Source organism: Stegostoma tigrinum, chromosome 20 (assembly GCF_030684315.1).
Source record: "Stegostoma tigrinum isolate sSteTig4 chromosome 20, sSteTig4.hap1, whole genome shotgun sequence".
Classification (NCBI taxonomy): Eukaryota; Metazoa; Chordata; class Chondrichthyes; order Orectolobiformes; family Stegostomatidae; genus Stegostoma; species Stegostoma tigrinum.
Window position 1 is genome coordinate 9,945,070 of NC_081373.1, and position 24,564 is coordinate 9,969,633.

A 24,564-nucleotide genomic window follows, 5' to 3' on the forward strand; every position below is an offset into this window, starting at 1 on the left:
GTGTGACATGAACCCAAGATCACAGTTGAGGCTGTTTTCATGGGTACGGAACTTGGCTATCAGTTTCTGCTTGGTGATCCTGCATTGTTGTATATCTCAAAGTCCACCTTGGAAGAGAGAGGCTGAATGCCTTTGACTGGTGAAGTGTTCCCCAACTGGGAGGGAGCATTCCTGTCTGGCTATTGTTGCGTAGTGCCCATTCATCCATTATCATAGCGTCTGCATGATCCCACCAATATACCATGTCTCGGGCATCCTTGCCTGCAGCGTACGGGATAGGCAACATTGGCCAAGCCACATGATTATCTGCCATGTATATGGTGGGTGGTGTTCCCATGGGTGACGGTGATACCCATGTTGATGATCGGACCTGCCTTACAAAGATTGCCATGGGAGTGCTGTGAGGTGTTGTGGTCGATGTTCTCCTGAAGGCTGGGTAGTTTAGACTTTACTCACACTACGTAACACTTTGGATCACCTGCAGGGACTTCTTATTCAACACTCCACTCACACCTTTCGTATGGTCTTTTGATGTCTCTGGCCATGACCCCTCTGCCCATAAATTCTGTGTTCTGTGTGCTCCTCTCACACTTCACCTGACAAGAGAACTACGCTCCAAATGCTTGTGATTTCAAATAAGCCTGTTGGACTATAACCTGGTGTCATGTGATTTCTGATTTGGTCCACCCCAGCCCAACGCCAGCACCTCCACATCATAACAGAACTGTGATAATGGGTGCCACCTATCTTCTTTTCTCTCCATCTTCGGTCCGCCTCCCCCTCTCTCCCTATTTATTCCAGAACCCTCACCCCATCCCCCTCTCTGATGAAGGGTCTAGGCCCGAAACGTCAGCTTTTGTGCTCCTGAGATGCTGCTTGGCCTGCTGTGTTCATCCAGCCTCACATTTTATTATCATAACAGAACTGGATCTGTTTCTGCAGTAAATGAACTGCAATCGTTCAAGAAAGCAGCTTGTCTCCTCCTTCTTGAGGCAGTTAGGAATGGACAATAAACAGCTGGCCTTGCCACCAGTCCCAATGTCCTGGAATAAAAACATACTCTTGTGACAACATTGTAAATTGCTATGTCAACGTTTCCCATTCAATGTAATGATTTCTGCTGTCTTGATGTAGTGGCAGATGCTAGCCATTAGGTGGCAGAGTGTTTCAGGATTCTGAAGGCTCTCTCAGACTTCATCAGTAATTGCATTTGCAAAAGAAATAACATTGGTCAAGCGACACATGGATAATGTGTGTGGATAAAACATAGATAAGAAGCACCTGAACTGTTTACTTGCCCATTTTAGGTATGTACTGCTTCATCATGTGATGGGGGAGCTCGAGGGGATTAAAGGGGCTTGGGGTTATGTGGAAGGTGGAATGGGTGCACTTTCCGAATCCATCGCCCGCGCGGCTGCAGATCATGGAGCCTCAATATTTACAGAGAAGGTAGGTGTTCCAGATACACTCACCAGACCATTCCATTTTAATTTGCTTTCTGTCAACAAGAAAGGGAGGTTACAACTGAATATACTAGGAGAAGCTGACCCCACTGTCAGCAGGGCCAGGAACCAGACTGTACAAATTCAGGATAGCTGGCAACAAAATCGGGGTGTACAGAAGAAGAATTTTTCTATTAAATGGCCTCATGTGTCTATTAATGTGGAGAATTAAACCCATTTTGCTTTTTCACCTCATTAACCCCGTGTAATGGTGTGGCCAGAAAAAGGGTAAAGTTCCCTTCAGCCTATTTCAATAATGTATCCAAACTGCTTAGCCGAAGCTATTAACTGCTCTGCACCAGTGGTACACTTGCAGCCATTCTGGTCGTGTTGTAGAGCGATCTCCTGCTAAGTTTGCGGTCCTTTGATAAATATGAAATTTAATACGATTCATGCTTTTAACATCATTAGTGAAAGTTTTTGTGGTTTTTTCTCTCTCTCTCTCTCAAACAGGTAGTGGACGCCATTCTCGTGGACTGTCATGGGAAAGCCCAGGGAGTTGTGTTGCAAGATGGAACCGAGATAAGAAGCAAAGTGGTTTTGTCCAATGCCACTGCTCATGTGACCTTCCTGCAGCTGACACCAAAGGTGCATTTCCATACCATTTTTATTCACTACCAGGAGTTCTGCTCACACCTAGACAACCTCACTCACTTGTTCATTTTTTTAAGACAGTGAATGTTGGTAGACTGTTCAACCGTGACGAGCCCAATAACCATTGCACCTCACTTTCTAGCCTCCATTCCATGACTGCTTTCTGTTAGCTAGCAGTGAATGGATTCCCATTAGCTTTCAAGTTCCCTTCCAGGCTGTATACCTTATTCCAGTTTGGGCATGCCTTGATGTTCCTAAGAACCTCACTGTGGGTAGTACCTTCCCCAAGGTGGCTGCAGGGATTTGGAAAACTTTCTTAGCAGCAGCCCCATGAGGCAGTTTAGAATCACAGAATCCCCACAGTGTGGAAACAGGCCATTTGGCCCAACAGGTCCACACAGACCCTCTGAAGACCATCCCACCCAGACCCATCCCTCTACATTTCCCGTCGCTAACGCACCTAACCTACACACCCCTGAACGCTGTGGGATAATTTAGCATGACCAGTCTCCCCAACCTGCACATCTTTGGACTGTGGGAGAAAACCGGAGCACCCAGTGGAAACCCCACACAGACACGGGGAGAATGTGCAAACTCCACACAGGCAGGAATTGAACCTTGTGAGGCAGCAGTGCTAACCAGTAAGCCACCGTGGGCATTGAGTGCTGGTCTTTATCAGTGATGCCCACATCCTGTGAACGAATGAAAGAAGTGATATGGAAGATTTAACTCTAGCTGGCATCCTTCTTCACCCATGAAGATTAGGTTTAGTTGTCACATGCCACTTTTATCACCTCCAACTGTGGGTAATGACCATCTCCAACAAAAGCAAATCTAGTCATTGCCTCTTGACATTAAATGGTTTTCCCATTTCTGAATTACACCACTATTACTATCCTAGGGTATTCCATTGACCAGAAACTGAACTAATCTAGCCATATAAACACAGTGGCTACAAGAGCATGTCAGAGGCTAGGAACTTTTCAGCGAGTGACTCACCTCCCAACTCCCCAGAGCTGGTCCACCATCCGCAAGATACAAGTCAGGAGTGTGTTGGAAAAATCCCCTCTTGCCTGGATGAATGCAGCTCCAACATCAACTCAAGAAGCTTGACACCATCCAGGGCAAAGCAGCCGCTTGATTGGCACCACATCCACAAACATGCATCACCAGCCATGTTTAGTAACAGCAATGTGTACCATCTACAAGTTGCACTGGAGAAATTTACCAAAAATCCTTAGATAGCATCTTCCAAACATAAAACCACTGCCATATAGAAAGACAAGAACAGCAGATACATGGGAACACCACCAACCACAGGTTCCCCTCCAAGCCACATTTCTTTCATTTGTTCACAGGATGTGGGCATCACTGATAAAGACCAGCACTTAATGCCCATGGTGGCTTACTGGTTAGCACTGCTGTCTCACAAGATTCAATTCCTGCCTGTGTGGAGTTTGCACATTCTCCCCGTGTCTGTGTGGGGTTTCCACTGGGTGCTCTGGTTTCCTTCCACAGTCCAAAGATGTGCAGGTTGGGGAGATTGGTCATGCTATGTGGAACTGTATCACCATTCCCTCAGCGTCACTGGGTCTGGTGAAATTCCTCACTGAGGGTATTGTGGATATACCTGTAGCGTGTGGGCAGCAGTGATTCAAGAAGGCGGCTCACCACCTTCTCAAGGCTAATGAGGAATAGCTAATGAACGTCGGCTTAGGCAGTAATAGACATGTACTGCGAAAAACTTTTAAAACCTTGGCTGTGATCAGCTTGGCATTGATGGAGGGTCACAGCTGGGACCAAGCTAAACTTTAGGATTCAGTTCAATACTAAGAGATTGCAGAGGCAGTGTAGAAGACCATTCACTGTATCTGGATAAATATTGGAGTTGACCTGGATGGAGTCAGGTTCATTGCATGGGGCCGGGGAAGGTGAGTTGAGATGAACATGAAATTCCAATGCTAATCACAAAGGTATTCAAAGACACTTTAGCTGCTGGCTCGTACTTTAATGAAGAAAGTGGGCTTAAGCTATCACTCATCAACCCTGTCTAATTTCCAACTGAAATCGCAGAATCTTGGGGGTTGTTGTATAAGGCACTTAGAATCTGATAGAGATGGTAGGAACTGCAGATGCTGGAGAATCTGAGATACCAAGGTGTAGAGCTGGATGAACACCTTAGGCCAAGCAGCATCAGAGGAGCAGGAAAGCTGACGCTTCGGGCCTATACCATTCTTCCAAGAAAGGTTTTCTGAAGGAGGGCCTGGGTCCTAAACGTCAGCTTTCCTGCTTCTGTGATGGTGCTTGGCCTGCTGTGTTCATCCAGCTCTACACCTTGTTATCTTAGTATCTGATAGAGTTAACTGACATCACGAGATAAGGCCTGCCCGTCAGAATATAAAGGATTATTCAAGAGAGGAATGAATCTGTTCCCAAGAATTGTGTAGTGTTCTCTAACTATGATTTAGTAATTGTTCTCAGTGTTAATAGCATAGAGCTAAGAGAATAATATGTACTTTTAAGCCTGATGTCTCACATTTGTGAACCTTAGTACTCATCAGTTAGTTACATTACCATACAATAAACCTAATCTGCTTCGATCAAGATGGAACCTCTTGTTTGCTGAATACATTGTGTAGATATCCTTTCCCACTTTGTATCAATAGCTTGACTAATATCAGTAACAAGCTGACAGTGAGTCAATCCAGAAAATGTTGGCTGTGCTAGCAACCAGCATTATAACAGTGCTATCACTAAGCTAAGGCAGACTCTATGGTCTGCTTGACAAGTTCAGTGAGGCTATGGGAATTGATGTCAGGCAGTTTGTCTGGAGGCAAGGCACATTAGCTTTATGCACACGTGGACAATCTACCTAGGTGCTTTTCTTGTCAAGTGTTAAGTTCAGCTGTGGCTCGGTAGGGAGCGGCCGTGCCTCAGAAGTTTGTGAGTTCTCACCACACTCCAGATCTTTGAGTGTTAAGCGCAGGCTGACCCTCCTGGGTCCAGTATTGATGGGGCCCCATCATGAACGATCCCCTGATGCTATTACAGAGAAGGAGAAAGACTATGGTGTTGTGGTAATTTCACTGGATTGGTAATCCAGAAACCTAGCCCGATCTTTTGAGGATATAGGTTCAAATTTGTGGCTGCTGGTGAAAATTAACTCAATAAAAATCTGGTATAAAAAGCTAGCCTAATGGTGACCATGAAAGCACTGCCAAAGGTAATTAAAACCCATCTGGTCTATTAATGCCTCTTAGGGAAGGAAATCTGCCATCCTTACCCAGCCTGGCCTGCATGTGACTCCAGACCCACAGCAATGTTGTTGACTTCTTCACTGCCCTCTGGTTAATTAGGGATGTGCAATAAACATTGGCCCACATCCCAGTGATAAACAAAATGTTGTCCCTGGTGTCATGGCCAATGTTCATACATTGAAAAATATCACAGTGCTACTTTACCTTACAACACTGACTGCGTGTCAAACGGGCATGAATGGCAATATATAAATGCAAGTCTTTAATGTGAAATTGGTTTCTGCCTGTCCTAGGAATCACTGTCCAGAGACTTTATTAAGGAAGTTTCATCCATCGACTACACTTCTCCTGTTACAAAGATCAATGGTATGTGTAGCCTCAGGAAGAGGGTGAGATGGGTTTGAATGAAGTGAACATTTCCAGATGGGTGACATGTTCCCTATGTGGACACATTGTTGTCTTTGATGATGGAAGTTTGTACAGTCATATGGCACAGAAACAGACCCTTCAGCACAACTAGTCCATTCCAACCAGGTTTCCCACATTGAACTAGCCTAATTTGCCTGTGTTTGGATCCATATCTCCCTTTCCTACCCATGTACCTGTTCCAATGTCTTTAAATTTTGTCATTGTACCATCTCTACTACTTTCTCTGGCAGCTTGTTCCACACATATACCACCCTGCGTGTGAAAATGTTCCCCTTCAGATCCCTTCTAAATCTTTCCCAGCTCATCTTAAGCCTATCCCCTCCAGGTTTGGCCTCCCGTACTCTGGGGAAAATAGAAGGCATTTGCCGCTGGGTCATTAGTAATTATACCTTTGCCCTGATGGAATTTAGGATAGGAAAGCTCCCCGTTTCCACTGTCATGTTGTTGTGAGAGAAAGTGCCTTCTGATCTCTCCACTGAGCAGTTTAGCTCCAGTTGTTAAATTGTACCTTCTTGTCGAAGACATTGATCCCTCGAGCATTTTCTGCCCTTCTGTTGATCATTTCTAGATTCACTCTTGTCAGATCCCTTTGGCGTTTCAAACACCTCAATCAGATGACCCTGTACTTTGTAAGCTCAAAAGGAATGCAAGCCATGCTATGGAACCTCTTGACAGAATTTAACCCCTGATACCATTTGGTTCGTTGCAGTGCCCTGACCTGGATTTGAACCTCGCACCAAAGAGCAGAAAAAAGAGCCATCTCCCACTTCAGTGCAGTGCCAGGAATACTTGGGCCCCCACCAACGATTGTAATCTGGTTGATAAAATGGCACATGGGAACGTTAGCAACAACAAAAACTTTCAATCATTAACACTGTCAATGAAGTAGACCTCACAAGATTCTTCGAACAGGGAAGTTGCAAGTCAATACAAAATACAGGCAGAACTATACCATCGCAGCATGCCCCCAACCCCCTGAGCCGTTCATTAAGATCATGGCTGATCCATCTTGGATTCTGTGTTCCCATCTACCCCAGATAAACATTGCTTCCCTGCCTAATGAAAATCCATCCACTGCCGTCAGAAAAATACTCGATAAAGGCGTCTCCATCACTTTCTGAGATTGAGCCCCAAACTTCTGAGAGGAGAGAAACTGCCTCTGTCCTGTCCCTCATTTGAAAACCAGGGGTCCCTTGTTCTGGACTGACCCCCAGAGGAAAAGATCCTTTCATGTCCACCTTGGTAAGATTATTGGGCAGCATAGTGACTCAGTGGCTCCTGCTTCATAGTGCCAGGGGCCTGGGTTTGATTCCATCCTTGGACGACTGTCTGTGTGGAGTTTGCATGTTCTCCCCGTGTCTGTGTGGGTCTCCTCCAGGTGCTCCGGTTTCCTCCCACAGTCCAAGGATGTGCAGGCTAGTTGGATTGGCCATGGTAAAAGTGGGGTTATGAGGATAGCTGGATGGTTGGGTCTGGGTGGGATGCTCTTCAGAGGGCCAGTACACACTTGATAGGCCAAATGGCCTTGATCTGCACTGTATGGGTTCTATGACCATTCAAAATCCACTAATTACTAACTCAGAAACCCCATCTTCGAATAGGTATTATATTAGAAACAAATACACATCCCACAAGGCAATTAAAGGCAAAGTCTGTGATACTTGAGCAATAAAATTGGGATGTGCAGAAGATCAGAACTGAATGGGAGCAGTGCAGAGATCTGGGGCCAGAGTTGGTTATGAAAAAAATGGGAGGGAATGAGAATGTTGAGGGATCTGGAAATGACAGTGAGAACTAAGGAGTTGCCAATGTAGGCCATAATAACCAAATTTGCTTACTAAATCTAAACCGATAAGAAAAACATTGTTTGTTTTTGATATCTGCCAGTTGCAGTGGATCGCTTGCCAAACTTCCTGGCTGTACCCAGCAACGATGGGATTCCTCCTTCACAGTATATAGCTGGTACCATTCATTTGAACTGTGAGGACATGTCCTATATCAAGGAGGCTTATGAGGAAGCCTGCCAGGGCATTCCATCCACCAGGTATGATCTGAGGAATTAGTCCCTGCTGAGGAGGATATTCCCACTATTCTGGCCAACATCTATCCCTCAGCAATCACTTGCAGAAACACATTAAGTGCTTGTTTACTTGGGTGCACTTTTTGAACTCTTGCTGTGCACGAACTGGCTTCTTTATTTTGCCTATAAAACAACGGTGGGTGCTCCTCAGTAGTACAGTGGGTATCGAGCAGGCCATGGTCTGCTGCAGTGTGCAACTTGGAATATTGTGTCTGAACACTAAGAGTTTCTTTCTGCAAATGCAGCAGCCATCACAGTCTCTATCTCTCTTACCTCTCTCTCTCTCTCTTTCTGTCTACCACTCTCCCTCTGTCTCCTTCTCTCATTCTGTCTACCCCTCTCCCTCTGTCTCCTTCTCTCATTCTGTCTACCCCTCTCCCTCTGTCTCCTTCTCTCATTCTGTCTTCCCCTCTCCCTCTGTCTCCTCTCATTCTGTCTTCCCCTCTCCCTCTGCCTCCTTCTCTCATTCTGTCTTCCCCTCTCCCTCTGTCTCCTCCTCTCATTCTGTCTTCCCCTCTCCATCTGTCTCCTCCTCTCTTTCTGTCTACCCCTCTCCATCTCTCTCTCAACTCTCTTTCTCTATCTCTCTCCATCTCTTTCTACCTCTCTCTCATCACACCCCCTCCCGACTATGGACAAAAGAAATTCAAGGCAGTCATTTAATTATTTGGTTGATTTTTTTAAAGCACCTGCTTCATTCAGTTGTTGTGGCGTGTGAGGACCAGTGACCGTTGGCATGGGCGGGCAGTATTGGCCACAGCCCTAGTGGAATTGAACCTGAGTGCAAAGTGCCAGCTCTGAAGTAACATGGTCTCCAGTACAATGCAGCCTCAAGAATCCATGGACCACTTTATAACCAGCTCCCATTCAGTTCCGGGGCTGCAAAATTTTTTGGGATGTCCTAAGGACGAAGAAGAATGCCTTTTCTTTCATTTTTTTTTCTCCCTTTCTCTCATCCATGTGTTTAATTATCTATTGGGTTTTTTTTATCTGGTGTAACAATGCCCCTGCAATATAAGAAACTGGACATGGATACTGTGGTATTGCAGAATCTAGCAAAAGTTCATTACAACCAGGGCGTTATGCTTTAAGTGATCTTTGGTAAGATGGAGACTGAGACTCTTATATCCTCAGGTAACATGTTATGACACAGTGATGATATCATGAGGATGCCTCTTAAAGGCATCTTGACCGTGAGACATAGCGCAATTTTCTTTTGTTCTGTTGACTTATTCTTTTCTTCCTGCCTGTATGTTTTCATTTTTCGCATTGAAGATATTTCTGAGTTATCTCAGAGATAGTAGGAACTGCCAATGCTGGAGAATCTGAGATAACAAGGTATAGAGCCGGATGAACGCAGCAGGCCAAGCAGCATCGGAGGAGCAAGAAGGCTGATGTTTCAGGCCTGGAGGGGCCTAGAAGAAGGGTCTAGGCTCGAAACTTTAGCCTTCCTGCTCCTCTGATGCTGCTTGGCCTGCTGTGTTCGTACAGCTCTACACCTTGTTTTGTCTAAATTAACTGTTCTCTTTAAAGTTGCTTCTCTCATTCATAGCCACAGTTCTGGAATTCATCAGAAAATTACATAACTTTCCAACTTATTAACTGTTTTCTGAATGTGTAAATTAGAATGTGTAAATTCAGGAATTGTTTAAATTCACTTTTTCTTTGCCTTTTTTCCAACAAGACCGTTGTTAGAGTTATGTATCCCTTCGATTCTGGATCCTACCATCGCTCCACCAGCCTGCCATGTCATCTCTATCTTCACCCAGTACACACCATACTATCTACAAGGAGGTAAAGAGTGGGACGAACTGGAAAGGAATCGCTACGCTGATAGAGGTAGGCAACACAATAAAATGGCTTACCACTTGGTCTCTTAGAAACTGGGGGTTTACCAAGGGAATATATCAACTGAGCTCCATTGAATCAGTTGAATCAGTTAGGGTTATATTCACTAGAATTCAGAAGAATGAAGAGGGATCTCACAAAAACCGATAAAATTCTAACGGATCTGGACAGGGCAGGAAGGATGTTCCCCATGGCAGGGGAGTCCAGAGTCAGGGGTCACAGTTTAAGGATAGGTCATTTAGAATGAGTTGAGGAGAAATGTCTTCAGCCAGAGTGTGTTGATCCTGTGGGTTGCGTAACCACAGAAATCAGTCCAGGCCAAAACATTGTACCATTTTAAGAAGGAGTTGGATGTAGCACTGGGGAGGCCTAAAGGGATCAAAGGATGTTGGGAAAGCAGGATTGGCTGATTGAGTTGGATGACCAGCCATGATCATATGAATGGTGGAGCAGGTTCAAAGGGCTGAATGGCCTACTCCTGCTATTTCCTGTGCTTCTTAAAGTTTAATCAAAATACAACTCTGAAGACAGTCCTGAAGAAGGTCGCCGGACCCGAAACATTAACTCTGCTTTCTCTCCACGGATTTCAGCTGAACACGTGGCTGCACGGATGGTGCAGGAGGGAGGGCTTCAGGTACATGGACAATTGGGGCTCATTCTGGGGAAGGTGGGACCTCTACAAACAGGATGGTCTCCACTTGAACCAGAGGGAAATTTGCTAGTGCTACTCGGGTGGATTTAAACTAGCTCAGAAGGGATGGGAAACTGAGGTGTAGTCCTAGTACACAGGAGGATGAGCGTAGGGAGGACATGGTCAGGACCTCACTGTCACAGGAGTGCGCTGGCAGACAGTAAACTGGATTGAAGTGTGTCTACTTTAATGCCAGGAGTATTCAGAATAAGGCAGGTGAGCTTGCAGCTTGGATAGGTACCTGGGACTTCAATGTTGTGGCCATTTCGGAGACATGGATAGAGCAGGGTCAGGAATGGATGTTGCAGGTTCCGGGGTTTAGAGCTTTCATTAAGGTCAGGGAAGGTGGTAAAAGAGGGGGAGGTGTGGCTTTGTTGGTCAAGGACAGTATAACGGCGGCTGAAAGAACCTTTGATGAGGACTCGTCTACTGAGGTGGTATGGGCTGAGGTTGCCAAGGAAGGTTTGTCGACTGAGTCAGTATGGGTAGAAGTTAGGAACAGCAGGGGAGCAGTCACCTCACTGGGGGTTTTCTACAGACCCCCAAATAGCAGTAGGGAGATCGAAGAACTCATTGGCTGGTAGATTGTTGAAAAGTGCAAACGTAGCAGGGTTGTTGTTCTGGGTGACTTCAACTTTCCCAATATAGATTGGAACCTCCTTAGTGCTGATGGTTTGGATGGAGCCGTTTTTGTCAGGTGTGTTCAGGAGGGTTTCCTTACTCAGTATGACAAGGGGGGAGGCCATTTTGGATTTGGTGCTCGGCAATGAGCCAGGACAGGTGTCAGATCTCATGGTGGGAGAACACTTTGGCGACAGTGACCACAACAGCCTCACATTTACCATAGCCATGGAAAGGGAAAGGAGCAGTTACCAGGGGAAGATATTTAACTGGGATAAAGGAAACTATGACGCTATCAGACAGGAGTTGGGAAGTACAGATTGGGAGCAATTGTTCCACAGAAAGGGCACAGAAGACATGTGGAGGCTGTTTAAGGTCAGTTGTTGCGAGTGATGTATAAATTTGTTCCTCTGAGACAGGAAAGAAGGGGTAAGATTAAGGAGCCTTGGATGACGGGTACAGAGGTGCTTCTTGTCAAAAAGAAAAAGGCAGCATACATAAGGTGGAGGAAGCAAGGGTCTAGTACAGCTTTAGAGGATTACAGGCTTGCTTGGAAGGAGCTCAGAAGTGGACTGAGGAGGGCCAGGAGGCGGCACGAAAAATGCTTGGGAGGAAGGATTAGGGAGAACCCGAAGGCATTTTACTCATACATGAGGAATAAGAGAATGATCAGGGAGAAGGTAAGGCCGATCTGGGATAGCGTAGGGAACTTGTGCCTGGAGTCTGAGCAGATAGGGGAAGCCCTAAATGAGTTTTTTGCTTCGGTTTTCACGAAGGAAAGGGACCTTGTTGTGAATGAGAACTTTGAGGAGCAGGAAAACAGGCTTGAACAGATCAAGATTGAGGAAGTTGATGTGCTGGAAATTTTGGCAAACATTAAGATTGATAAGTCCCCAGGGCCAGATCAGATTTATCCTAGGTTGCTCCAGGAAGCGAGAAAGGAGGTTGCTAAGCCGCTGGCGAAGATCTTTGCTTCCTCACTCTCTACGGGAGTTGTACCGGAAGATTGGTGGGAGGCAAATGTTGTTCCTCTTTTCAAGAAAGGGAATAGGGAAATCCCTGGAAATTACAGACCAGTCAGTCATACGTCTGTGGTCAGCAAGGTTTTGGAAAGAATTCTGAGGGATAGGATTTATGACTATTTGGAAAAGCATAGCATGATTAAAGGGAGTCAACATGGCTTTGTGAGGGGCAGGTCATGCCTTACAAATCTTATTGAGTTCTTTGAGGAAGTCACGAGACAGGTTGACGAGGGTCGAGCAGTGGATGTGGTGTACATGGTCTTCAGCAAGGCATTTGATAAGGTTCCCCACGGCAGGCTCATTCATAAAGTCAGGACGTATGGGATACAGGGTGATTTGGCTGTCTGGATTCAGAATTGGTTGGCTGACAGGAGACAGAGAGTGGTTGGAGATGGTAAGTATTCTGCCTGGAGGTCAGTGCTGAGTAGTGTCCCACAGGGCTCTGTTCTTGGGCCTCTGCTCTTTGTAGTTTTTATAAATGACTTGGATGAGGAGGTTGAGGGGTGGGTTAGTATGTTTGCTGATGACACAATGGTTGGAGGTGCCGTTGATAGTATCGAGGGCTATTGCAGGCTTCAGCGGGACATTGACAGAATGCAGAGCTGGGCTGAGAAATGGCAGATGGAGTTCAACCTGGATAAATGCGAAGTGATGCATTTTGGAAGGTCGAACTTAAATGCTGAATATAGGATTAAAGGCAGGATTCTCGGCAGTGTGGAGGAACAGCGGGGTCTTGGTGTTCAAGTGCATAGCGCCCTCAAAGTTGCCACCCAGGTGGATAAGGTTGTTAAGAAAGCATATGGTGTTTTGACTTTCATTAACAGGGGGATTGAGTTTAAGAGCCGCGAGGTTATGCTGCAGCTCTACAAAACCCTGGTGAGACCACACTTGGAATATTGTGTCCAGTTCTGGTTGCCCTATTATAGGAAAGATGTGGAGGCTTTGGAGAGGGTGCAAAGGAGGTTTACCAGGATGCTGCCTGGACTGGAGGGCTTGTCTTATGAGGAGAGGTTGACTGAGCTCAGACTTTTCTCTCTGGAGAGAAGGAGGAAGAGAGGTGACCTGATCGAGGTGTACAAGGTGATGAGAGGCATGGATAGAGTCGATAGCCAGAGACTTTTCCCCAGGTCAGGATTGACTGCCACGAGGGGTCATAGTTTTAAGGTGTTAGGAGGAAGGTATAGAGGAGACGTCAGAGGGAGGTTCTTCACCCAGAGAGTTGTGAGCGCCTGGAATAGTTTACCAGTGGTAGCCGTGGAAGCAGAGTCATTAGTGACATTTAAGCGACTGCTGGACATGCACATGGACAGAAGTGAATTGAGGGGAATGTAGGTTAGATTATTTTAGTTTTGGATTAGGATTATTCCACGGCACAACATCGTGGGCCGAAGGGCCTGTACTGTGCAGTACTTTTCTATGTTCTATGTTCCAGTTGCCCGCCAGATCTGCTGAGCTTTTCCAGCAATTCCTGTTTATGGAGCTGCATGTTCCTGTTGAGCTGTCTCAGTTACCAATGACAGCAGACGGAAAATGAAAGCACAGCTGCAGCCTCGTTTGGATGTTGGAAAACATCGTGGGAATTGGGTGGGGGTTTGTACGCGAGAAGTTCCTGACCTTGCAGATGGCCTTAGCAATGTTTTTCTGCTGATGGCCTTCCAATGTAGAAAACTGCTGTTGGAGGCCCTCTCTTTGTTCAGATAGTTACACTGGAAATCATTTGTACTAATGGCAATGGTTCCCTTCAACGTAGGGCCTTTATGTTATGAAACATCCCAAACAACCGCAGGATTACACTCAAATTAAAATTAATGTCGAAACACATAGAGATATTTGTGGTTTTTAACTCCCCTATCTCTCAATTCTAGGAGACTCCTAGCTGGTTCCCCCACGTGCTTGCTGTAACAGCCCATCTCAGGGCTAGAAGAGTGTACATAGAGTGAATGGACTCACTTGGTTCACAGCAGCAGCAAGTATAACTGAGAAACTTTTAGTTCATTAAGAAGGTCAATTCCAAGTCCCAGCTCCCACCAGCCCGTGATGTTTCTGAATGCATTGAGCAGGGATTTGACAGATACGAGTCAATAAGATCATTGTGCTTCATAGCCCTTGTCCAAGTGAGAGGAAGAAGATGGCAGATAAATTTCTGTAAAAGTCCTCTTAGCACTTCAGATAGATATTGAGTTAGGATCTCAAGAAATTTCAACAGGTAACCAGGAAAGCATATGGAATGTCAGACTTCATTTCAAAGGGAATGGAGTATAAAAGTAGGAAAATTTTGCTCAAACTATGCAAGGCACTAGCCAGACCACAGTTGGAATACTGTGAACAGTTTTGCACCCCAAATTTAAGGAAAGAATTACTGGCATTGGAGGTAGTGCAGGGAAGGTATGGAGGCATTGTAGGTTAAGTAGATCTGATTTGTGCCGAAAGGAATTTAAAAGAATGAGAGGTGACCTTAGTAAATGTATAACGTTCGTGGGGGACATGACAAGGCAGTTGAGGAAGGGTTGTTCAGAGATAATAAGAACTGCAGATGCTGGAGTCAGAGACAACACAGTGTGGAGCTGGATGAACACAGCACGTCTGGCACCATCAGAAGAGCAGGAAAGCTGACGTTTCAGGTCGGGACACTTCTTCAGAAGTGAGGAACACACTTCTGAAGAAGTGTCCCGACCTGAAACGTCAGCTTTCCTGCTCTTCTGATGGTGCCAGACGTGCTGTGTTCATCCAGCTCCACATTAAGGAAAGATTGATTCCTCTTACTGGAGAATTTAGGGCTAGTGGGCATAATCTCAGAATAATTGATCAAAAATTTAAGATAGTGATGAGGAGAAATTTCTTCTCTGAATGATTCGTTGCAGCAAATCTAAAACTAATCCTGTGCGGGTTCCTGTGTCTTCCTATGCTTCAAATCATTTCCAATTTTCCCTTTGCTATGACTGAAATGTCTATCCCTAGTTCTTCACCACTCTGCAGCCCACAGCATATGTCCTGCATGTAACCCATTTCTCGATTAGCCAATTGTATGCTTCCTCTATATTAAGCTCAAAACTTAAAAAATCTATTAACCACATTTCTTAAGTAAACAGAAAATTATCAAATGCTTACAAACTAAATGTATTCAATGATGACGCAAAACAGATTAACACAATTTGTAACACAAAAGCTCAAATTTTACCCATTTAAACAATTTAAATCAGAGACAGAACGAGTAATGGTAAAAATATACAATTTTCTATGTAGAGATTCACTTTTGGAAAATTAAAGCAGTTTTGGCCAACACGCTTTAGTTCTTGAAGGTATAGAAAATGGTGTAGAATTTCAGATGGTGTCAGTCTACTGATCTAGTGCACAAATAGTAATGTTACCAAAGGCAAGCAGATGTCTCTGGGATCTTTACCAACACCGCTTGCTCAGGGAACACAATGTCAAGGCTTTTTCAGGAACATGATCAGGGTTCAGAGCGGACCAGGGCTCCAGCTACTTTATTAAACAGGAGAGCTGAGCTGGGAAGCTCTCTCCATTTCTTCTCCCAGATTGGCCACCACCTGAAAATATCAAGCAATCTGTAATGCCAATACTGCTCCCTGAGAGCTGTAAACCTGGACAGGAGATCTGCAGCAAACATGAGGCTTGTCACAAGACGTGTCAATTTCAAGAAGTGTTTTGTTTATAAAATATCTTCCATTTTCCTTTCAGTGTCCTCTTTCTAAAAAAAAATCTGGGTATCCACAACCCTTCAAACTTAACTTCAAAAAAATGATTAAATATAATGTCTTCATAAAACCTTAAAAAATACAATGTTCTTACAACCAAAATTTTTGCTTTTATTCTTTTGTGGGATGTAAGTGATACTTATAAGTGTGCAAAGATCTGAAAGGGTCAATACTGAGGACTGACATCAACATCACTCATTATGATGATGTTACATGGGCTTGAGGGCAGAACAGCTAAGAATCTCCAAGAGAGAGACCCAGCACCTGATCTTCCACATAGCCTCTGTAACAATGTATAACACAGCAATATAGCCTGTATCTAGTTGCTAATGTGTAGAAAACTACTTCTAGCTCAATACAAGAGCCTCTTCTAGTTAGACTGGGAAACGGGAAGGTGATGGCCCAGTGGTATAATTATTGGACTGTTAAACCAGAGATCCAGGTAATGTCCTGGGGGGGGGCCTGTGTTCAAAACTTGCCACAACAGATTTGAATTCAGTGCAAATCTGGAATTAAGGGTTTAATGGTGACCATGAGTCCTTTGCCAGTTGTTGAGGAAAAACCCATCTGGTTCACTAATGTCCTTCAGTGAAGGAAACTGCCATCCTTACCTGGTCTGGCCTACATGTGACTCCAGACCCACAGCAACGCGGTGGACTCTTAATCACCCTCTTGATGGGCTGCAAATACTGGTCTGGTCAGCAATGCCCTCATGTTGTGAATGAGTAATAAAAGAATATAGATTTTTGGCTACCATGCCAGACCTTGCAGCTCCTGTAGATCCTGCCAATTAGAGAGGAAGACAGCTAAACCAACACCACCCCCGCCCCCCGCCTTCCAAAACGGTAGGTGCAAACCTGTTTTAACTGTACAATAAAACATGGTGAGCGATGGGGTGCATATAATTTAGCTAACTCATACAAAAACTTGCAAAGCTTGTTCTCCGTCCAGAATTGACCTTGTATTGAGTGGCTTGCTGGACCAATCCAGAGGGCAGCTTACCAATCAACTACATTGCTGTGGGCCTGGCGTCACATGCAGCTAGGCAGGATAGAGACAGCAGATTTCCTTCCTTAAAGATCGCAAGTGAACGAGATTACAACAACTGACAGCAGCTTCAGGGTAAAACCTTTGCTAGCTTTATTTTTCAAGTCCAGCGTTATAAATGTGGTTCAGACGCAACTAGCCACTATGGTAGGATTTAAACCTGTTTCCCCACAGGATTAGGCCAGATCCCAGAGATATTACTCCAGTGAAGTTACCACTTTGTCACTGTCTCCTCCATTCACAGTGGTAAAGCATTCTCTGTTCTGCTAATCTCTTTGCCTAAATTTCTCCAGATCTCTCCATTCACTACCACATGGGCACATACCAAAATTAATTCCCCTTGCCAATGATCAATCCTGCCCTTGTCAATATTCATTGGTAACTCTCAGCCTTGCCCACAGACATTGCATGCCAACCTCGCCTTGATTATGACCGCCTGAAACCCCCTTCCATCTGTCGCCAATTCTAGCATCTGTTCTTCTCATTCTCCCTGAAATCTACATCTGATTCCCAACCAAGTGTAGCCATCATGTTTGAACGGATACCCGCTCAGGGAGAGGTGAGCCCTGACCTAAATGCCCAGCATTGAGTTGGCTAAAGAACTGGAAGAGGTGACTCAGCCTTCTAGGAAAGTAAAGCGTGAGATTTTTGAGATTAGTTATGACCTTTTATTTCTTTTGAGCCCTTGTGATTATTTGTCATGTTCTGGCCCTCTGTTCAATGCATCGTTTCCCTGGAAAGATACTGCTGGCTTTGAGGGCATTTCTTTCCTGGTTCGATGATGTTGACATTTTCTGCTAAAGGTTGATGTTTGAAGCCTTTTTCTACATAAGACCGCTTTCCAATCACATTACTTGGTGCAGTACTTAGTCCTAAGCAGTGGTAAAGGTTTAACTCATAGTCTTCAGCTGGGACAGTAGTTCAGCTTCAATGATTAACTTTAATGCCCCTGAGCTACAACTTGGGAATAATTAACTTGGCTTATTGTAGAATGGGATCCCCACTGGAGAACACAATCAGTTAGTGAAGGAATGGACTCAGGCGCAATAATCTCCACAGTCGAACTGTCCACTCACACAAGCAATGGATACTTGAGTAACTCACAGGCTTAAGCATATGTGCCAGCAGGTTCAAGAACAGCTTTGGCCCAGCTGTTATTAGACTGCTGAATGGACCTCTCTAACTTCAAATCTAGCGTTGATCTGGTATTTGTGCATGCTTCCTTGCAGCTGTAACCTTGTATGCCTCGCTGTGTCTAAACACCGTAAGATCTCTATGTCCTTGTATGATGTGATATGCAGGCACTTCATGCAAAACAAAACTTTTCACTGTACTTAGATACATACGACAACAATAAGTCATATCAAAGAATAAATCTTGAGGAGGTGCTAGGAAGAGTAACCATCTTCAGGAGAGGAGAAGGAGAAGACAAAAGGATAAATGAAGAGTGTGAGAAGTCTAATTCTCTTCCCTTGAATGTCTAAATGACCATTGGTCTTCTTTTGCTTTCCTCAGTGTTCGACTGCATTGAGCAATATGCCCCAGGGTTCAAGTCCTCCGTGATTGGGCATGATGTCTTGACACCACCAGACCTGGAGAAAGTGTTTGGCTTAACTGGAGGGGTTGGTACTTGTCTTATAACGTCAGTCAATGAGAAGTGATCAATCCGTGGATTCAAAGTGAGGGAGCAGCTCACGGTGTTTGGGCTGCCTTCATGTCTGCTGGTCTTGCCCTGTTTAGGCAGTTGACATTCATTCCCCTCATCACTTAAACCATTAGGACCTGGGGACCATCCAGTGTCACTTCTCCACTTTCCCTCCAGGATTTAACATTCCCCTGGTGTCCCGTTGCCCGAATTGTGCATTGTACTGAGACACATTCTTACTAGGCGATACAGATCAACGTGAATTCCACTGTTTTGGCTATTGAAAATTCTTTAAATGGGATGTGGCACTCACTGGCAAGGCCAGCATTTGTTGCCCGTTCCTAACTGCCCTTGAACTGAGAGCCTTACTAAGCCATAGCAGAGGCCAGTTAAAAGCCAAGCACATTGCTGTGGGTCTGGAGTCCAGTGTAAGCCAGACCAGGTAAGGATGGCAGATTTCCCTCCCTAAAGAGCATTAGTGAACCAGATGGTTTTTTACAACAATTGTTAATTGTTTGATAGTCAGCATTACTGGGACAAGCTTTCAATTCTAGATATTTCTAAATTAATTGAATTTTAAATTACATTTGCTGCTGTGGTAGGAAATGAACCCATGTTCCCTGAGTATTATTTTGCAGACTTCATTAAATAAAATTCATTGAAATAATTTTACTTGAAATTCACAGTAGTGAGATAGCTACATCCCATTTCTCAATCCTTGTCTTTAACTCAGTTGCACTGATCCCTCAGAGGAAACAGCAGCTCCTGTGAGAGATAATGGGAACTGCAGATGCTGGAGAATTCCAAGATAATCAAATGTGAGGCTGGATGAACACAGCAGGCCAAGCAGCATCTCAGGAGCTGTGTTTGCCTGCATTTGACACTCAAACCCTCAAAAATGGACTGACTTTTTTTCCCCCTTTAGTTTATCTCATTATCTCAAAGGGAATGGAGTATAAAAATAGGGAGAAAAAAAAGCAAAGCTGTTGGAGAAGCTCAGAAGGTCTGGCACCATCAGTGAAGGAAAACACAGAGTTAATGTTTTGGGCCCGGTGACCCTTCTGCAGCAGTTCTGAGGAAGGGTCACTAGACCCGAAACTTTAACTCTGTGGGGTTTAGATGAATGTGAGGAGACTTTATTGAAACATTAAGATTCTTAGGGGATTTGACAGGGTAGATGTGGTGAGGTTGGTTCCCTTGGTGGGAGAATCTAGGACCAGAGGACATAATCTCAGAGCGATGGATCACAGATGCAAGGCAGAGATGAGGAGTAATTCCTTTTCTTGGGGGCTTTATTTCTTTCTTTATTTATTATTTATTATTATTCATTTATTAATTCTTTACCACAGAGAGCTGTAGGAGGCTGAGTCATTAAATATAACATGGTTTGAGCCAAGCAGATTTTTAATCAGTGAAGAGAATCAAGGGTTGTGGGAAAAAGGCAGGAAAGTGGAATTGAGGAGCCATGATCCAATCGAATGCCAGATCAGATGGGCTGAATGGCCTATTTTGCTCCTAGGTTTAAGGTGATTGCTGGTGTCCCATTTGGGACCAATGGCTGGGGACATGTCCACCTTGTTTATTACAGCTACCAGTCTTCACTTGTATGCGAGAGAGCATTTGTTCACATTGACATCACAACTCAAAATTTAAATTGTAACGTTGGTGACCATCATGGTTAATCCAGCCCCAGTGATTAGGCCCCAGTTTCTCCTGTAGCACAGTGTCTGGTTCTGGCTGCCATATTTACAAAGGATCCTAAGGCTTTGGAGAAAGTCGTGTTCAATGGGAAACACTTAGTGATACTTGAGAAGAAATGTGCCAGTTTTACTGGAGCTCCATTTTGAAGTATATGGGACCAGTATGGCTCAATCGCTGGGATAGTAGGAACTGAAGAAGGGTCCAGACCCGAAACGTCAAACTTTCCTGCTCCTCTGATGCTGCTTGGCCTGCTGTGTTCATCCAGCTTCACACTTTGTTGACTCATTCGCTGGTTTTATTAGTTTTCCTTCCTGGATAGGGAGTTTTGTAAGGGATGTCCATGATGGCTGGTTTACAATCCAGAGAGATATCAACAACATGGGTTCAATTCCTGCGCTAGCTGAGGTCACCGGGAAAGATTCTCCCCTTGCCTGAGGTGTGGTGACCCTTGGATTTGGTTACAGTGACTTTACCTTTTATAATAGAACCCAAAACACGTGTTCAGTCCCTTGACACGCCTCTCACTACTTTACCCCATTGTATTGCTCTCAGTGACAGTGTTGGATGTACTTCTCTGTGGTTCTGTCTGATTTGGCGGTGAAATGGATTAATATCCCCCATTTGGGACATTTTCTTGCAGAATATTTTCCATGGAGCAATGTCACTTGATCAGCTGTATATGACACGACCTCTACCCTCATACTCGAACTACAGATCACCTGTCGAAGGCCTTTACCTGTGTGGCAGTGGAGCACACCCAGGTAACAAGGCTGTCTAAAAACTAACAAAAATAAGAACGATCCCGGGGTTGAAGGGATTATCAGACGAGGAGTGGTTGAGGACTCTAGGTCTGTACCAGATGGGGTTTGGAAAGATCTGATTGAAACTTACAGAATACTGAGAGGCCTGGATAGTGTGGATATGAGGAAGGTGTTTCTACTAGTAGGAGAGTCTGGGACCTGAGGGCACAGTCTCAGAGTGAAGGGACCACCTTTTAGAACTGAGGAGGAATTTCTTCAATGTTGGATCTCTGGAACTCATTGCTGTAGAGGGCTTGGGAACCGAGTCATTGGGTGTATTTATGACAGAGAGAGAGAGAGAAATAGTTTCTCAATTAGTAACTGGAGCCAGGGTTACGAGGAGAATGCAGGAAAGTAGGATAGAGAAACATATCAACTATGTTCGGATGGTGGAGCAAGCTCAGTGGACCAGATGGCCTAATTCTGCTCTTACATCTTATGGTCTTGTGGTCTAACTCTGGACGCACCCACAAACTCAAAAGGGTCGCAGAGTGAATAAGTAACTGTGCTAGAAACTCTGGGGTGGGGTGAGGGCGTGGTTAGGCTGTGTTGGTGGGAGAGAAGCAGCAAAGGACCCTAACATTTCAGATCCATATCACTTTGTGTCAGATTTCTGGCATCTGTAATATTTTGCTCCATCAGTGGTAAGTGCAGTGCGAAGGAAGTGCCAAACTGTTGAACAGTATCATATTTTAGATGATGCAGCAAACAAAGGCCCCATCTGTCCTTTGAGTGGACATGAAAGATCTTACAGCATTGCTTTGAAGAGGGACAGTCTAGATACCCTGGTGTCCCTCAATCAACACACAGGAAGAGATCATTTAGTCATTATCACATTGCTGGTTTTTTTGAGCTTGCTATGCCTAGATTGGTTATTGCATTTCCGACAACATTGACTGCACTTTAAGAAGTACTTAATTGGCTTTGAAATGTTATTGACTGTCCAATGAGTGTGAAAGGCACTATGTAAATGCAAGTCTTTTTTAAAATTGGGATAAAACAGCTTCTGAAGGATGTCCACAGCAAGCCCTGAGAGCTGAATACGTACAAGTGGCTTTGTATCAAGGGGTTTTCTGAAACAATCTCTAAGATTTCATGCGAGCTGCAATATTTACATTTATTAGACAGAGAAGCCATTGGGAACTAATTGAAAATACAACCAGAAGGTTACGTGGAATGGTCAACAGTTAGAAAAATCAGTCAGGGTACTTCCACCAAAAGGCATCAGGACGCCTATAGGAAAGGGCTTGTGAGTGGGTTATTGTTTTATTTATTCATTTAGGGGATGTAGGCATCACTGGCTTGCCTTGAGAAGCTGGTGGTGAGCTGCCTTCTTGAACCATAGCAGTCTGTGAGCTGTAAGTACTGCTACAATGCTGTGAGGGAGGGAGTTGCAGGATTTTGACCCAGCGATGGTGGAGAAATGGCTGTGTCTTCCCAAATTTGAAAGGAAAGTAGAGTCAGTAGCATCCCTTGGAGGGAGTTTGAAAGCTGTGTGGAAACAGATTAGCGGTGATGTTTTGCACAGTGGAATAGATTCCTTAACAACTAACTGTGACATGCCCTACTTCTTTCATCAGGAGGTGGAGTGATGGGATCGGCAGGCCATAATGCAGCACATGTTGTCCTTTCTGACCTCAGACGGCTTTAACGGACCTTCTGGCCAGGGCTACCAGCTTTGAATACACCTCAACAAAAGAATATGCTCACACAGTCTACGTGCTCAGTGCTTAGAATGATTTTTGAATATGGAAATCAAATTAATATCAGTCCATAGCATCAGAGAGGTGCACAGGACAGAATTGAACCAGACTTGGGTCTTTCAGAGAGTGAGACAATCAGCCCCTATATTAAGAGATAACAAAGTGTGGAGCTGGATGAACACAGCTGGCCAAGCAGCATTATCTCTGATACAATTTAAGCCCCTATATTCCTGACTTTTTCTTTATCAAGCATTTATTCAGTCCTCTTTGGAATGCCTCTATAGATTCCACGTCTAGCACCTTGCAAGGCAGCAAATTCCAGATTCCAATCACTCTTGGTGTAACAGAGGCAGTGGACAATGGGCAAAAGGACTCTAGGAAGTAAAAAAAATCAGAGGGACCTTGGTGTGCAAGTCCAAAGATGCTTGAAGTCAAGAAGACAGTTAGGTAAAATGGTGAGAAAGGCGTACGGGACACTTGCCTTTGCTCATTGAAGCATTGAATACAAGAGCAGGGTGGTTACGGTAAAACACTAGTTCGGTCACAGCTGGAGTATTGAATTTAGTACAGCTCTGTTGAAGAGTCATCGAGGCTCGAAACGTTAGCTTGGTCTGTCTCCACAGATGCTGCCTGAGTCGCTGTGATTTCCAGCACTTTTTGCCTTCTGTACCATGTGCAGTTCTGCTCACCACACTGTGGGAAGGATGTGATGGCACTGGGTTACCTGGCCTGCAGCAGTTTAGCTTTTGAAAGAGTCTGGACAGGCTGGGGGTGTTCTACATGGAGCAGAGAGGGCTCAAGGGGAAACTCAATTGAGGTGCACAAAATTGTAAGGGGCAACGACAGAGAAAAACATTTCCCCTTTGAAGAAGGTCAGTTAATCAGGGGCTCAAACTTAAGGGAAGGAGCAGGTTATAGAGTTTAGAGGGGATTTAAGGAAGAATGTTTTCACACAGAGGTTCATGAGTAAAAGGTGACAGGGGCGGGAACTCTCAGAACATTGAAGAAATATTTTGATGATTGCTTGAAACTCCCTTGTGCACAGGGCTTAGTGCCAAGTGTTGGAAAATGGGATTAGAAGAGATAGCTTTTTGATGACTAGTGTGGATGCAATGGGCTGAATGGTCTGTTTCTTCAATGTGCAACTCTGTGATGCTAAGAACTATACTGCTGTATCTAGTAAAACATGAAGTAACCCTTCTAATTTTCAGGTTCTGGATTAAATGTGATAATCTATGCAAGCACAATGTAAATTTCAAGAAAACATGCAAATTACTTATGGAGGTTTGACCTATTTGTCATTTAAAGCCGTGATAAACCAATTCTAAAGTGGACTCTATATCCTTTACTCAGTATTAATGTAGCTGCTTGGTTTGGTCTTGGAGAATTATGAATGAAAGACAATTTGACAACATTGTGTGTTTCAAATGTCAGTAAAAATCTTAGAGGAGTCAGCAGCCCATTGACATTTTGTCAGTTTAAGCTTTAAGTTATGTTCCTTTGTTGTAAAGTGATCTTTCATGAGCTGCCTGCTGATATAGATACAACGGCCTTTTAATGTCAGAAGTGTTTTATGCATCTCTTCCTGACCACCAGCAATTGAAGCAGTCTGCTCGCACCATGGAAATAAACTGCTTTAAAAGTCTCTTGTCTTTTATTTTCAGTTTAGTGAGGCAAAATATTTCATAGGAGGCTACACTTTGGGATTAAGGATGTTGTAAATTAGAAAAGTAAATACCATTGGAACTTTGACAAAGACAGAAAGTCCTGGAGAGTGTTATAGACCAAACCAGACCGCCTCAAAATATTTTAAGAAGATAGCCCAGACACTAATTTTTCTTATTTTAAAGGGAATGCAAAGTGTAATTTTCTAGATACAATATGACTGGTCAAACTACTCGACATTAA

The 24,564-nt window shown here is 44.4% G+C and overlaps 1 protein-coding gene across 2 annotated transcripts in view; it reads left to right on the forward strand.

Moving 5' to 3' along the window:
- The window catches only part of pyroxd2 (pyridine nucleotide-disulphide oxidoreductase domain 2), a 54,439-nt gene extending 30,138 nt beyond the window's left edge, over window positions 1-24,301 (forward strand). The window contains exons 9-16 of one of the 2 annotated variants that reach the window (XM_048551402.2): window positions 1,308-1,449; window positions 1,956-2,090; window positions 5,647-5,719; window positions 7,670-7,826; window positions 9,547-9,701; window positions 18,323-18,429; window positions 20,794-20,914; window positions 22,534-24,301. In XM_048551402.2, coding sequence (XP_048407359.1) covers window positions 1,308-1,449; window positions 1,956-2,090; window positions 5,647-5,719; window positions 7,670-7,826; window positions 9,547-9,701; window positions 18,323-18,429; window positions 20,794-20,914; window positions 22,534-22,604 — 961 coding nt within the window. In that variant the 3' untranslated portion in view covers window positions 22,605-24,301. The remainder of the gene's footprint in view (window positions 1-1,307; window positions 1,450-1,955; window positions 2,091-5,646; window positions 5,720-7,669; window positions 7,827-9,546; window positions 9,702-18,322; window positions 18,430-20,793; window positions 20,915-22,533) is intronic. The other variant, XR_007249577.2, reaches the window with a different exon arrangement.
- The last annotated feature ends 263 nt before the right edge of the window (window positions 24,302-24,564 follow it).